The sequence below is a fragment of the Suricata suricatta genome, chromosome 6 (assembly GCF_006229205.1).
Source record: "Suricata suricatta isolate VVHF042 chromosome 6, meerkat_22Aug2017_6uvM2_HiC, whole genome shotgun sequence".
In the NCBI taxonomy this organism is placed as follows: Eukaryota; Metazoa; Chordata; class Mammalia; order Carnivora; family Herpestidae; genus Suricata; species Suricata suricatta.
Genome location: NC_043705.1, coordinates 144,363,572 through 144,378,403, shown reverse-complemented (window position 1 = coordinate 144,378,403; position 14,832 = coordinate 144,363,572). Strand labels below are relative to the sequence as shown.

General features: G+C 57.1%; 1 protein-coding gene across 1 annotated transcript in view; it reads left to right on the top strand.

The window, feature by feature from the left end:
- ADAMTS16 (ADAM metallopeptidase with thrombospondin type 1 motif 16) overlaps window positions 1-13,686 on the top strand; it is a 143,236-nt gene extending 129,550 nt beyond the window's left edge. Inside the window, exons 15-19 of the mRNA XM_029941294.1 lie at window positions 2,643-2,844; window positions 2,986-3,180; window positions 4,939-5,163; window positions 11,764-11,911; window positions 12,400-13,686. Coding sequence (XP_029797154.1) covers window positions 2,643-2,844; window positions 2,986-3,180; window positions 4,939-5,163; window positions 11,764-11,911; window positions 12,400-12,515 — 886 coding nt within the window. The 3' untranslated portion in view covers window positions 12,516-13,686. The remainder of the gene's footprint in view (window positions 1-2,642; window positions 2,845-2,985; window positions 3,181-4,938; window positions 5,164-11,763; window positions 11,912-12,399) is intronic.
- Window positions 13,687-14,832: the final 1,146 nt, after the last annotated feature.

Below are 14,832 nucleotides of genomic sequence, written 5' to 3'. Positions count from 1 at the left end.
AGCATGGCGCCCCGGAGCTGGTACGCTTCTCGAAGCTCATGGACGGCCTGCGGCAGGAAGCCTTTGTTTCCTTCCTGAGGTGGTCCTGCTCCTCGGTCCATACAGTGAAACCTCAGAGACTCTGAAAATACGCTCACAGAGGCTTTGCAGTGTGAGCAAAATGCTTGTTTTAGACACTGCAGTTTTAAAACAACGATTTAAAAAGTTGCATATAGGGGCGCCTGGGTGGCTCAGTGGTTAAGTTTCTGACTTCAGCTCAGCTCATGAACTCATGGTTCGAGCCCCACGTCAGGCTCTGTGCTGACAGTTCAGAGCCTGAAGCCTGCTTCATATTCTGTCTCCCTCTCTCTCTGCCCCTCCCTCACTTGCACTCTGTTTGTCTCTCTCAAAAATAAATATCAAAAACAATTTTTTAATGTTTTATTTTTGAGAGAGAGAGACAGCATGAGCAGGGGAGGGTCAGAGAGAGAGGGAGACACAGAATCTGAAGACAGGCTCCAGGCTCTGAGCTGTCAGCACAGAGCCTGACGTGGGGTTCAAACCCACAAACTGCAAGATCATGATCTGAGCCAAAGCCGGACGCTCAAGCGACTGAGCCACTCAGGCACCCACAAAAATAATTTTTTAAGCCACATATATTGCCTACTCGTATCTATGCTTTAAAAATTGGGGGCATATGGGTGGCTCAGTTAAGCATCTGACTTTGGCTCAGGTCATGATTTCACAGTTCATAGGTTCAAGCCCTGTGTCAGGCTCTGCATGGATAGCATGGAGCCTGAAGCCTGGTTACGATTTTCTCTCCCTCTCTCTCTGACCCTCTCCTGCCTTTGTTCTCTCTCTCAAAATAAATAAATAACTCCCCCCAAAACTTTTTAAATAAAAATTTTTAAACGTGTGCCATGCTCAGAGAGAGAGGGAGAAACCCTGAAGAAGCGAGTGTGCGGGATAATCCCAGGGGTCCCCTCCGGAGAGTCCCCATCTTCCACTCTGTGTCCCCGTCTGCATCCCCACACCGGGTCCCCACAGAACCCCTCACGGTGGCACCAGTGTTTCTGAGAGGCGTCTCACAAGGTCTGCGCCAAGCGCTCTCGGCCGCTGCCTGTGTGGGACGCGGCTCACAGAGCCAAAGCACCAGCCACCAATGTCAAGTCCACTGGGCCTCAGGGGGACTGCGGGATTTCCAAGTTTTGCTTGAACAGCCTGGACGGAGGATAAATAGGAGTGAGAGTCGTCGCGTTGTCTCGGAGGCCAAAGGGCTGCTTCTTGTCGTCGAACCCTTGTCTCTGGGCCGCGTCTCCCCTCCGCCCTCCTGCCTCTGACCCCCTGAGGATGGGCCGCTGCAAAGCCCGTGGGACCTTCGTAGATATTCTCAGATCAGTGCCCGGCTGAGCCTGGCCCGACTCCATCCCACTTCCGTCACCCGCCCACATACATGTCAAGAAGGAATACTTCTAGGATCAGAAAAGAAAAAAAACTTGCTTTCAGGGAGAATAATCTCGACAGCTTCTAAGAAATTGAAAGAAAGATGACCAGGCATTAGCAGCCTTTTACTGGAAGCTATCATGTCTGAAGTCCTCGCAGGAAAAATACATACATAAATAAGTAGAACCTAAGTCCAGTCAAGCCTTTGGATCCAGCTGCTAGTTACAGGAAGTACAGAGGACGGAGGAACATGTGAAGTGAAACCACAGGGATGTAACGTGGGTATTCCTGTGGTCAGAAACTGCGGTGGAGACTCAGCAAGCTCAGCGGTATCGTGTCTGAAATGGGTCAGTCGAATAGAGAAATAAACTAAGAAAGCACCGACAGACTGAAAGAGAAGGACTTATCAGCCGATTGTGGAGGGCTGATGCTCGCTGGATTCTGGATTCGACAAAGCAGATGAACAACGTAGAACATGGATGACACAGATGGCATTGAAACACTTAATATTTAACGATAGTAACGGACCCTCATTCGTGTTTTACATGCCACAAAGGTATTACCGTTATGTTGTAAAAACCAAAGAATCCTCAGAGCACCTTTGTGGCTCGGTTGGTTGGGTGTCTGACTCTTGATTTTGGTTCAGGTCATAATCTCATGGTTTGTGAGTTCGAGCCCTGCATGGGGCTCCGGGCTGATGGTGCAGAGCCTGCTTGGGATTCTCTCTCTCCCTCTCTCTCTCCCCCTACTCCACTCATGCTCAGTCTCTCTTTCTCTCTCTCTCTCTCTCTCTCTCTCTCAAACATAAATAAAGTTAAAAAAATTAAAAACCACGAAAACAAGGGGTCGTCATCTTGCAGAGATGCATGTTGAGACATATCCATCTGGGATTTGCATCAAAGTGCTGCACGGTTGCAGGTGTAAACTGACAATCTTTGAAGGTGGGTGGATGGGGACACAGAGGCCTTTCCTTTTGCACCTGTGTGAGATGTCCCACCTACAAGCCAGCTAGAGGGGAGAAAGGAGCCCAGGGCAGTGAACCGAGAGCAGGGGAGGCGAGAAACACCAGCAGGGGAGCTGATTGGGAAGGGGGGAAGCAGCAGGGACCCCAGAGGCTTGGAGACGATGAGAAATAACCGGCCGCCTGTGGGCTGCAGGCGGGGTCCGCTGTGTCTCCTGCAGAGGCAGCGCCCCTCACCGAGGTGTCTGTCCCCTCCCAGCTGGTCCGTGGGGAACTGGAACCCGTGCAGTCGCACGTGTGGTGGGGGCACCCAGAGCCGCCTGGTCCAGTGCACACGCCGGGCACACTTCGTGGCGGAGCGCGTGCCGGCCAGCCTGTGTCCGCAGCCCATGCCATCCAGCCGACAGGCCTGCCAGTCTCAGAGCTGCCCGCCCGCTTGGAGCACGGGGCCGTGGACGGAGGTAACTGGGACCCGGCTGCTGTGGGGAGCGACGGCTGGGCCCCCTCCTGACGATCTTAGGCCTGGGGTGGTCCTCGCAGGGGGTGGTCAGGGTGGGTCTGACAGACGCCTCGCGGGGACTCGGCCCCCTTTCTTCCCGCAGTGCTCCCGAACCTGCGGGAAGGGGTGGAGGAAGAGGTCCGTGGCCTGCAAGAGCACCAGCCCCGCGGCCAGGCCCCAGCTGCTGCCGGACGCCGTCTGCAGCTCCGAGCCCAAGCCCAGGACTCACGGGGCCTGTCTGCTTAAGCGCTGCTACAAGCTCAAGAAACTGCAGTGGCTGCTGTCCGCATGGTCCCAGGTGCGTGTCCCCGGAACCGGGCCCCCGGAGCCGGCCACCCGCCGTTCCCCGCCCGGCTCTCACTGCTTCCCGCTCCTCCACCCCCGAGGCGCCGGAGGGTGGCCACCCCTCTGGGCTCCAGTCTCCCTCCGGCGGCATCTCGGGGGCTTTCCGATCACGTGCACCCACCCAGCGGCACCCAATGGCACCCACGAGCCCATCGCTCACCCCGTCTTGAGGCCAGGATGAACTGGGGACGCTAATCACACTGACGGGGTCCTGGGGGCCCAGGGAGCGCCGGTGCCGCCGCCATAGGCATTCCTCGGGCGGGGGCTGGGAGTGCAGAGCAGGAGGAAGGCCTGCTGCCTTGGGAAGAGATGAGCACCATTTCCTGAGCCCAGTTCCCACGAGGGGGAAGCTGCTGTGTTGCGTTTGCAGGAACTGGTGGCCTGTGTGCTGAATGCTGACAGGTCGAAGCATGAGTGTTGAAGAAGGCGCCACCCCGCATGTGGGCGCCCAGCACAGCCCCGTCCTGGGGAGGGGGCGGTGGGGGGACCCCTGCCCCCATGTCGCGGGTCGCAGGGGCTCCCTGAGGGCCGCGGTAGCTCCTTAATCACTCTGTGCATCAACCCAGACATGTAGGTGTGTCGCTAGAGTCCAAAACGACCCCAGAAAGAGAGCGCCCCGGGGACTGGCCGCGTCACCCCCACGCAGGGTACCGAGATGCTTTCATTCCAGGGCAGCTGTCCAGGCCCAGCCTCCTCAGCGGACCTGGCTCCTCCCCACCCACACGGAGAATGACCTTGCTCGGGAGGGCGGGGCTGCATCCAGCAGGGCCTGGAATCCCACCATCCAGGGGGCCCCCTGGAACTAGCCAGCCGGGCCTCTGGGTCTCTCAGCTGGGAGTGAGTGTGTGTTCTGCGCATGTGCCTGAAGGCCGAGCCCACAGGAAGGAAACCACCTGCTGGAAAGTCTCCGCCCTGGATGTTCCACGCATGCGCACAGGGCGCGGTCTCCCCGCCATACGGGGAACACATGCCTGCGCGTGCCTGTCAGCCTGAGCGTGAGTGAGTCCGAAGCCTGGGGCCCTGGGTCGATGTCACCTGCATACACCGAGCCTGGATGGAGTTACCCGTCGGGCGCAGTACCACGGTCGCTAGCTTCAGGCCGCAACGCCTAGGCGGGGACCTCTCTCCGGAGACCCCTCGGGACCAGATCGATTGTCCGTCCGCCCCGGCTGCAGCCCGGCCCGCTGTGCGCTGTGTGTCTGAGGCCCTCAGCCCGTGCTGGGGCGCGCAGTGACGGTGCTGGACAGCCCGGGCTCAGAGCACCCCCTGTCCGGGAAAGAACGCATTTGTGTCCGGAGCAGGCTTGCCGTCTCCTCTCGGCTTTCTGGGGCACATTCGTGAGCCCTGGGCGTCCCCTGCCGGCCCCTGCTTCGAGGCCGGCACTGTGTTCAATTTCCGCACATTCCAGCATCAGATGCAACCCAGCGAGTTAACTTCTTGATGAAATGGCAGCTTCGGAATTTCTCCCTTCATGGTTTAGGTCTGCCCTGCCCCTCCTTAGGCCCCAGATGCTATGCCTTAACATCTTCCTTTTTACATGATATACCGTGATGCCTTTTTTAAATGCCAAGATCCAGTAAATCTCATGCCCTTTTTGCACTCACATCAGTGCTCAAGTGGATATAATCCGAAGATGCGTGACTCGCCAAACGTAGGGAAGAGCCACCGCCAAAGAAATAGTGTTTCCTCACGTCTTTTGCTTTATTTTTAGTGCTCTGCTACGTGTGAAAGAGGAACACAGAGAAGATTCTTGAAGTGTGCTGAGAAGCACATTTCTGGGAAGTACCGAGAGCTGGCCTCAAAGAAATGCCTGCACCTGCCGCAGCCCAGCGTGGACCTGGAGCGTGTGTGCGCCCCGTTTCCCTGCCCCAGGCACCCTCTGCACGCAGTCGCAGGCCCGCCACGGCCGGGCTGGTTCGCCTCGCCCTGGTCTCAGGTGGGTGACCCTAGGGGCCATAACCTCCTGCTCTGGCCTAGTGGGCACGTTTCTGCAGAGAGTGCACCCCGCACCGGCAGAGCCGGTTCCCGACCCTGCTCTCCAGAGCAGGTGTGAGGCCCGCGTTCCTGGGTGTGGGTGCGGCTCCCCCAGGCTGGGATCCGAAGGTTATCAACGCTTTTAGGGCACATGGGCTTTGTTTGAAGTTGGCATGCAGTTAAGTATAGGAAAACATAATGTTTTCCTTTTATGCAAAAGCTACGTCCCCAGAGATGAGGGTGAACGGGGAAGGAAGGCAAGGTCTGGGAAAAGTCGGTGACTGCGGGTTCTCCCCAGGGGACGCTGAGCCCGTGCCCATGGGAAAGGGGTCGAGCACCTGCGCTGTCCAGGCCTGGACCCTCAGACGAGGCCAGCCCAGGCGGATGGAGCTCCTCGTGCTGCCACCCCTGCCTCCTTCCTTCCACGCTGCCTTTGACTTTAGAGAAGAATTCTGTCATCACCCCCTCTCTCCTCACCCTGGTTCCCACTTTGGATTCCCAGCAGCCCTCACGCTGGGGCTCGGGCCCCCTGTCTGTGTGTAGTTCTGCTCTCTAGTCTTTATCTCTGATCCCTGCTCGTCCCCAGTCCCCTCCTGCTCCCGCTCCTGCTGGTGTTTCCACTCGTGGCTCAGGGTGCGCCCAGGCCCAGGCTCAAGGGGTGTGCAGGGCCCAGGCGCCCTGAGCCATTCCCACTGGCCACCCCATGAAGTCTGCTCTCTGCTGGTCTGCCCGGAAGAGGGCCGCTCGCTCAGTCCATCGTCCCCATAAGCAGGTGCAGGGAGCGTTTTCTGACTCTCCTCTGTTGTGAAGAGATGAAGGTAGAGGAGACAGAGGGAAGGAGGGCGAAGGACGTGTGACGGCCACCAGCCTCTGTGTTCACCCCATGCAGAACCCTTGACTCATGTTCCAGCTTCTGGTTCTGTGCGTCTTCAAACCTGACGTAACTCTTGCATTTAGAAACATATGAAACCCTCTCCTAAAAGCATTTATTATTTTTTAATTAATAGTTTATTGTCAAATTGGTTTCCATATAACACCCGGTGCTTCTCCCCACAAGTGCCCCCCACCATGACCATCACCCCCTCCCTCCTACCCCTTCCCCCTTCAGTCCTTGGTTCGTTTTCAGTATTCAGTAGTCTCCCTTGATCTGTGTCCCTCACTCTCTCCCGCTCTCTTTCCCCCTTCCTCTCCCCATGGTCCCCTGCCAGGTCTCTCCTGTTAGACCTATGAGTGCGAACATATGGTATCTGTCTTTCTCTGCCTGACTTATTTTGCTTAGCATGACACCCTCGAGGTCCATCCACTTTGCTACAAATGGCCATATTTAATTTTTCCTCATTGCCACGTAGTACTCCATTGTGTATATATATATATATATACCACATCTTCTTGGTCCATTCATCATTTAAATGAGAAACTATTTAGTTCAAATTATCGAAGCAGGGGACATTGGAACTTCTCAAACATTTTCTATTTCAAATAGACAAAAAGTATCAATACCTACAACATTTTCCCAGGCGGCCCCTGTTGATTTTCCAGTGAGCGCGTGGTCTTCCTGATGAACTGAGGCAAGAGGCGAGCAGACAGGATGAGGGAAGTTGTTTCTGGGGCAGAGGCCTCACCTTCTGTGTCCCTTGGAAGGGGTGGGTCCGAGACACACAGATGTGGTCCTGGAGACCACTGTCCTTGTGTCAGCAAGGACCCCGAGGCTCCTTCCTGCAGCTGAAGCGGCTCCTAGCCTCCGGCCGTGCCGGTGTGCTCAATTCGGAGACCTCAGAAAAGTTCAGAAAACTAAATTTCCTCATCATTTCATTTACCCCAAAACCTAAAGCCGAAAATACATCTTGCTTAGTTTTTTCCAGTCTGAGCTGTTCTGTGTCTTCGTCTAATAAGTCATTTTTATCGTAAGCTGCCCGCAGTTGTGATGCAGGGCGATTCATCTATCATGTTCCCAGAACGTCCCTCTTTGGGAGTCAGAACTCCCAGGGTTACGTTTGCTGTGGGCACCAGTGACCACAACTGTGCCCTCACACGCTGGGAAATCATCAGGCCGTGATGGAGGCCAGTGCCTGGCTGAACTCTGTCCCCAAACAGGTTCCTTCCTGTAGCCCTTGGAATCTCGTGGTTTCTATTACGGGATCCTCAGGGTTTCTATGGATTGAAACGGCTTTGCTCGCCATCACGTTTATGGTAGGTCGCCTCATAGGACCAACTTCAATCATTTTGGTCCTTTGGGCTTCAGTGTCAGGCGGCTCCCACACTCATTCGGTCTGGGAATGGCTCACGTGGGAACACCTGTTGGGCCGACTGATGCTCTGTGACAGAGACGGGAGTGTGGCCTCAGTGCTGGAGTGTGGGGCCCAGGCTCGTTCCAGGGGTGCACGACTGACCGGGAAACCTGTAGGCTCTGAGCTGACAGCTCGGAGCCTGGAGCCTGCTTCGGATTCTTTCTCTGCCCCTCCCCTGCTCGCACTCTCTCTCAAAAATAAACAAACATTTAAAAAATTTTTTTAAATAAAAAATGTTGTATGAAACATATACACAGATGTGCACAGGTACACAAGCAATAGGGACGCACACACATGGCATGCACACACATGGGCATGCAGACAGGTATGCACACACACGCATACATACAGCCATGCACACACGTGCACACACACAGGCACACCCAGAATGCACAGGCCTCTGCACCCTAACATCCGGTCGCCCGCCCACCTCTAAGAACTTGCTGCTGACCGCTCTCCGTCTTCCAGTTCTGGGGGAGGGGTGCACAGGGCCGCAGGAACCTTCTTGCCGACGGGGCTAGGTCAGGTCACAGTACGCGCCGCCTGAGTCGCAGGGAGCCTGTATTTGTAAGCCCCACACGTGTACAAAACTCCCGCTCCGGTTACGTTCAGAGCAGAGGTTGTGGGGACGAGGCCGCTGAGGGTTATGCTATCGGACCTTGACCGAGCAGCCCCGCTCTCTGGGACTGTGGGGGGCCGGGGCGGGCAGAGGCTGCAGGCTCAGAGAGAGGGCACAAGGCCAGGAGGGAGACGCGGGAGAAGGTCTCCCAGGAGGGCTGTCATGGTGGGAAGAGGAAGGTGTGAGATCTCAGGCATGAACGTGGATTTGGTCGCTGGCTGTTCTGTTTGGACCTGAACCTGGCCCAGAGGGACTCTCTGTGGGGTTCAAGGTTCTGCTGAATGGGGGCCAGAATTTGCTTTTGAATGAAGCCAACCAGAGATTGCCAAGAGCTACAATCAGCAGGCCTCACCTGCCTTTTTCCCTCAAGGCCAGTGACACAAAGAAAGAGCAATCCTTGTCATTTAAAACACACTCCGGACATGGTTTTGAAAATGCTTCTCTCTGGAATTTTTGACAATGACCAGGAGTGAAGGTCAGTTTGCCCCCCTCCAATCTCTCGAGAGCTCGTGCAGTCCATCTGGTGCAAGATGTCCACGAACAGTCAGGAACAGGCAAATCCAACAGGGAAAGGCTTTCCAGGATTCCATGCGCTTAGTGGGTCGCTGCATCAGACCCCCTGGGAGCCGAAGCGGACCCACGGGAAGAGGCCGTCACCTTCGGGGAGGATGTTTCACCTGGAGGGACAAGAAGTCCCTGCTTGCTGACCTTGGGTGGGGGGACCGTCCCCCTGGATCCTGTATTGACCTTCCCACAGCCGAGTCCCCTAGTCTCATCAGGCAGTCTTGGAAAGAGCTCTGGCTCACCTGTGAGTGGCCGCAGGCCCCTTGAGGAGGGGAGGTGGGTGTACGGAGCTGAGGGATGGGGTCCAAGGACCCAGAAGAGCCTGGGGGCCGTGGGGTGAGCAACCCAGGGACCCCCCGCAGAGGGGGATGTTCCTGCTTCCCATTCTGCGTCCCCCCCGGGGGTGGAGCTGCCTCAGCGTCCCCGCAGCAGACACAGAATGGCCCACCGGCAAGCCGCCCTCGCCCCTGCGGAGTTCCGGCATCAATAGGAGGCACAGACCTTGAAAAAACACCTTGCAGCGCTCCAGCGACTTCCGCTCGAGGGCTCTCAGCCCAGTCAGGGCACCGGGTCCTCCCCAGGTCGGCAGCAGGGACCCCAGAGGCTAGGCAGAAGTAAGCCAGACCGGCCGGGTGGGGCGCACTCCATGCAGCTGCAGAGCAACCGTGACCTGGGAGGGGCTCCCCCCATGAGACCGCTGCTCCCCGGGTCACATCGTGCCGCACACCGGCTCTGTGCGCGCTCTTGTCAGACTTCAATGTGACTGAAGTTGGCTCCGGAATGAAAAGACAAGAGGAAGGGGCCTTTGCCCACACGGTCCTGATCACCTAGAGCAGCGGCTCTCCAAAAGTAACCCGGCCTGCAGCTGCGGCACTGTGGTCAGAAGTGCAGGTTCTGGGGGGCGCCTGGGGGGCTCTGTCGGTTAAGCATCTGACTTGGGTTCAGGTCATGATCTCACGGTTCGTGGGTTCAAGCCCCGCATCGGGCTCTGTACTGACAGCTCGGAGTCTGGAGTCTGGAGTCTGCTTTGGACTCTCTTTCTCTCTCTTTCTCTCTAAAAAATAAATAAACATTTAAGAAAAGTTAAAAAAAAAAAAAAAAGAAAAGAAAGAAAGGAAAAGAAATGCAGGCTCTCATTCCTCCCAGGCTACTGACCCTCGAGATTTGGGGGGTAGGCCAGCAGGCGATGAATCCACACACTCAAGTTTGAGAACCACTGCCAGGGGCGGAGCCAGCAGCCAGGGGTCCGCACAGATGGTGCCGGCAGTTGTCACTGTGTATAAGTTGATGGGCAAGCGCAGGTCCCTGTCACTGTGCAACGAGGTGGCCTCAGGTGTCCTGCCACCAGCCGGGAAATTGCCTAAAATGCTCATGTCAAACCTCATGAAGTTGAGGAAGATGCCATCAGCTTGGACTTTGCCGTCCAGGTTCCAGAGTCTGTTTTCCTGGAGGGTGAAGGCCCACAGCCTGAGTAGGAGTGTGAAATCCTGAGCAGGAACAACTCACTCGTGTCCAGCACTGGGTCCTGGCGCCTGTATCAGAGCCTGGCCACTGGGACCTCAGGGACCACTGTTTGTGAATACACCAGTCAGCGACAGAAAGCATCCGATCCCTTCCGAATGATCTGGGCACTGCCTATGTGACAAGTGGCCAGATCTCTTGCTGCTCCTTGAGACGCGTCATTCAAAGGACTGGAGCCCTGCACTCTGGCTGCTGGTGACAGGAAGTCTGCTCTTGGAAGCGCAAAGACCAGAGGCGTGGCTGTGCTGGACACTAAGACGAATGTCACAGGCAGCGGGGAACACGTGTCTCCATCGTGGATGCGTCTGGTAATTCGGAAGCCAGACACGAATCTGCCCACAACGTTTTTTTCCGGCTGCTCTAGTCATATATAGGATCTGAGCTCTTGACCACCGCAGCCAATGTTCGTTTTGAAGCGGGGGCGGGGAGCCCCACCTGCTTATCCGCTGCATCCTCGATCTGCCCCTCTGGGCGCCTGGCCAGCCTTTCCCTAAAGAGGAAAAGAGAAAGAACCAGCCTGATCCAGACTTGTCAGGGCTCTGGAAGCACGAAGATGTTAATTCCTGCCATCAGAGCGCCGACCCCCCGAAATTTGGAAAGGCCGCCTGGACAGAGGCCCCGCCCACAGCAGGTTCCCAGAAAGCAGCAGGAGACCCTGGAAACCGGCCCTGGGCTCGCTGACTTAACTTGCTTGGACGGTTCCGGCACGCAGCCTCCTGCGTTTCGGCCAGCAGCCTGTGTCGTGTGTGTCCCGGAGCCGCACACATCCATCCGTGCATTTCACAGCCACCGTCTAGCTCACCCGCCTTGCACACCAGACATCCGCAGGGTCATCTGGCCTGTCTTCTTGCGGTGCCCCTTCACTGCCTACATTCCAGACGTTTTTAAGCCACGAGCCTTGTTTGAGCACAATTCACATAATTCTGTCTAGACACGACGCGGCTCTCTGCACAGACGAGCTGCGCTGGAGTTGGCGGCTCCCTCTTCCTGGCCGCCCAGCCCCTGGCTGCTCGCGCACCATTGAGCTCCGATGGCCCTGCTCGGGTAGTCTGTGGGCTGCGCCCGGCCAGCGGGTGCAGGGTGGCCCACACACGCGGCTGCTTCGGGCCCTGGCTCTGCTGTGCTCACTCGCCTAAGGGTGACAGGGACTGTGTGTTTCAGAACAGTGTTCTCCAGCGGATGCCAGTGACCAGGCTCCTGGTCCAGCACCTCCAGGCAGGCATCCAGAGTCCGAGGGAGTTGGCTTGTCAAGTGTGTCCCAGGCCAGAGGCCCAGAAGGGGTGCCTTGGTGATGGCAGTGTGCGCAGGGCACTGTTTCCTGGTGCCTGACCCATCGCCCAGGCAGCCCCGGGGACCGTCCTGGCATCCCCAGAAATGCACCGGTTCCCTTGTGTTCTGAGACCCCGGACAACTCAAGGCCATTTTAAAGCTCCAGATGCTTGTCCCCCGTGTCCACGCCTGGGGTTAATCCAGAATCCGGCCAGCCACCCCCAGTGCCCGGGGATCTGGGTGCAGGGGGGAGCCTGGAAGAGGGGGCCCCGGGTGACGGCTGTGCCCACGTTTCCCGCAGTGCACGGCCAGCTGTGGGGGGGGCGTGCAGACGAGGACCGTGCAGTGCCTGGCGGGCAGCCGGCCGGCCCCAGGCTGCTCCGTTCACCAGAAGCCCGCAGCCTCCCTGGCCTGCAACACCCACTTCTGCCCCATCGCAGAGAAGAAAGGTGAGTGTCCTGAGCCCCTCGGCTTGGCCTTGTCATTTCCGGGGTAGCGCTGTCAGGTTTCCGGAGCTGTTTCTTTCTTTCTTTTTTTTTTTTTTTATGTTTTATTTTATGTTTGAAAGACAGAGACAGAGAGTGAGCAGGGGTGGTGCAAAGAGATAGAGACAGACTCCAAAGCAGACTCCAGGCTCCAAGCTGTTAGCACGGAGCCGATGAGGGGGCGACTCAAACCCATGAGCAGTGAGATCATGACCTAAGCTGCAGTCAGACGCTCAACCGACTGAGCCACCGAGTGCCCCTGGGGTGGCTTCTAGTGGGCCCGAGGAGTGGGATGCCTGCTACACAGTTTCTTTCCATCCCTGCCTCCTCTTTGCCCCCAAACGCTCACGGTGAGTGTCCCCGGCAGGGGTGCCCTCAGCAGCCTCAGAGCCTGCCGGACGCCCCTCCCCCACCCCGGGACACAGGCTTACGCAGCCTCCGCTGCTTTTCAGCCGGCACCTGCAGAGACCACTTCCCGTGGTGCCCCCTGGCGCCCCGGCAGGGGCTGTGCAGCCACCAGTTCTACAGCGAGCAGTGCTGCAAGACCTGCTCGGCGTCCAACCTGTGAGGCCCCGGGGGTAGGGGGGCCTTCCAGGAGAGAAGCGGCCTTGCTGCGTCCTCAGCCGGCCTTCAGCCCACGTCCGCTGCGCCCTGTGCGCTGTGCGTCAGGGCGCGGCCAGAGCAGACTGAAGCTGGAAGAAGAACCGTGTTCGGCCGCCTGTCGGGACAGAGCGAGTGTGCGCCCCAGCGTGTGTGCGCAGATCAGGGGTCTGAACGCACGCCTGGGCGCATGTGCACACACGTGTCCAGTTGAAGCATGGAGACAGGCAGGAGGCCAGCGTTGCAGACTCACAGTGACGCTCACTTCCCCGTGGTGCTCCCGCTGAATCAAGTCAGAGAGACAGGAGCTGAACTCGGTAAACACTGAAAGTGTGGTGCTTCGGAAAAAGATGGAAAGGCCGTGAAATTAGGAATAAGTAAAGAAATTCTGCCACTAAGTATGCCAGCCCCTTCCCGAGGTCTGGAGCGACCGGTCTCTCTCTGGAGAAGCAGCCAGTGGGGACAGCAGCGTCCCCAGAGCCTCCCCCGCCTGCCCCAGCAGTGAGCTGCTCTATGCTGGGACCTGCTGCTGGGACAAGAGCTGGGTGTCGTCTCTGCGGGACGCCAGCCCTGCCGGGAGAGGCTGGGCTCCCGACTCTGGTCCCCATCACGTGCCCCTGGAAACCGGAGACATGAAATCGTGCTAAGGTGCTTCCGACCCTTTCCGACTCCTGAGCTGGGGGAGAGGACTCCTGTATCCTCTGTTCTGCCCTGCCCAGGTGTTTCTAGGTGTTTCCATTCAACCCGTTCCTTCCCACATTTCTCTTCTAAATGACACAATTAATTAGGTCCTCCCCAAGTTCCTGGGCGACCCATTACCCCAAAACCCTGCCGTCCTGATGAGTTGTGATGGGTCCTGGCCGGACAGATGTCAGCTGATGTGCGAACCTCAGAACCCAGGTTTCGTTTTCGTGTGTCGTGCTGTTTTTAAATTTGTTTCCATGAATTGTAGTTTTGCAAACCGGTTGAGAAAGAAGGCTCGTATTTCCAGAAAAAGGTGCGCAGCAGGTCTCCGACACTGGCCCGCTGCTGGCGCTCTTTTCCGTTCTCTTGTCCTCCGCCGCCGCTCCGTTTGGAATGGGCACCGAGATATTTATATTTGCTGAAGTTTTATAATAAATTTTATATTGTACCACTTGCTTCTGACCTGCTCATGATTCCTCACGAGTTTCACACCTGAGATCCCAGGGCTGGCACGGAGGCATGGGACCAGTCCAGGGACAGAGAGCCAGGGCCCCGCAATCCAGTAGAAAGTGCTGGAGCTGGTCTGAAAGTGCCCCTCACCGAGGAGGCTGCGGGGAAGACGGGAGGTGGCCAGTGTGGGGGTGGGCGGTGCCACAAGTAATTCAGAGGTAACCCTTGACCCCAGGTTCCCTGCTTTGTGACAGAGCGTTCTCTGGAGAGACAGAAACAGCAGGTGTTCTGTAGAAAGAGAAGAGAGCTTCATTTTAGGGGATTGTTTCCCACGAGTATCGGGGTGCCTGCAAACCCAAATTCCGCCGGGCAGAAGGCTAGAAACCAGGCAGGGGCGCAGTGCTTCGGTCTTGAGGCCCAATTCCTTCTTCTCAGGGAACACTCAGTCTTTGGTCTTATGGCCTTCAACTGATTGGGTGAAGCCCACCTACATTCTGGAGGCTCATCTGCTTTCCTCAGAGTCTACCGATTTCAGCGTTAAATGTAAATCATATGAAATATGCGTTTGTAGCAACTCCAAGTCTAGCGTTTGACCAAACAAGTGGGAACCGCAGTTCAGTCAAGTCACTGGGTGAAATGAGTCATCTGGGCCTGGGGTAGACCAGCCCTGGTCAACTGCCTCCAGTGTGTTTCCTTCACCCTCAGATCCGCCCCAGCTTGCAGACAAGGGAGCACAGCAAACCTCCACCGTGTCTGCCAGCAGAGGGGCCCACCCGTGTGCGAAATCGTCCTCCGCCCGCCCGTTTTACAGACTGGAAGTCGGGATTGCAGGTGTGTCTGGTTTGGGCTGGTGTCACAGCCACAGGAGGCTGAGCTGGGATGCCGCAGGCCTCGGGCAGCTTATGTGAACATGTCAGGAATCTCCTCCATCCACCGAGGCAGTGGGGCTGGACCCCGAACCTGTGTCCTTCAAACAGACTTCTGGTAACCCTTCACTACTGTTTCCAGTAACCCTTCACTGGACACGTGCTGGCCGGGTTGTGTGCAGGGTTCAAAAATGGGCTGATGTGCTTTCCGCCTTCAAGGACTTCACGTTCCACTGGGAAATAGCAAAGCAACGAATCACAAGGGCAGGGACAGGGACGGGGAGC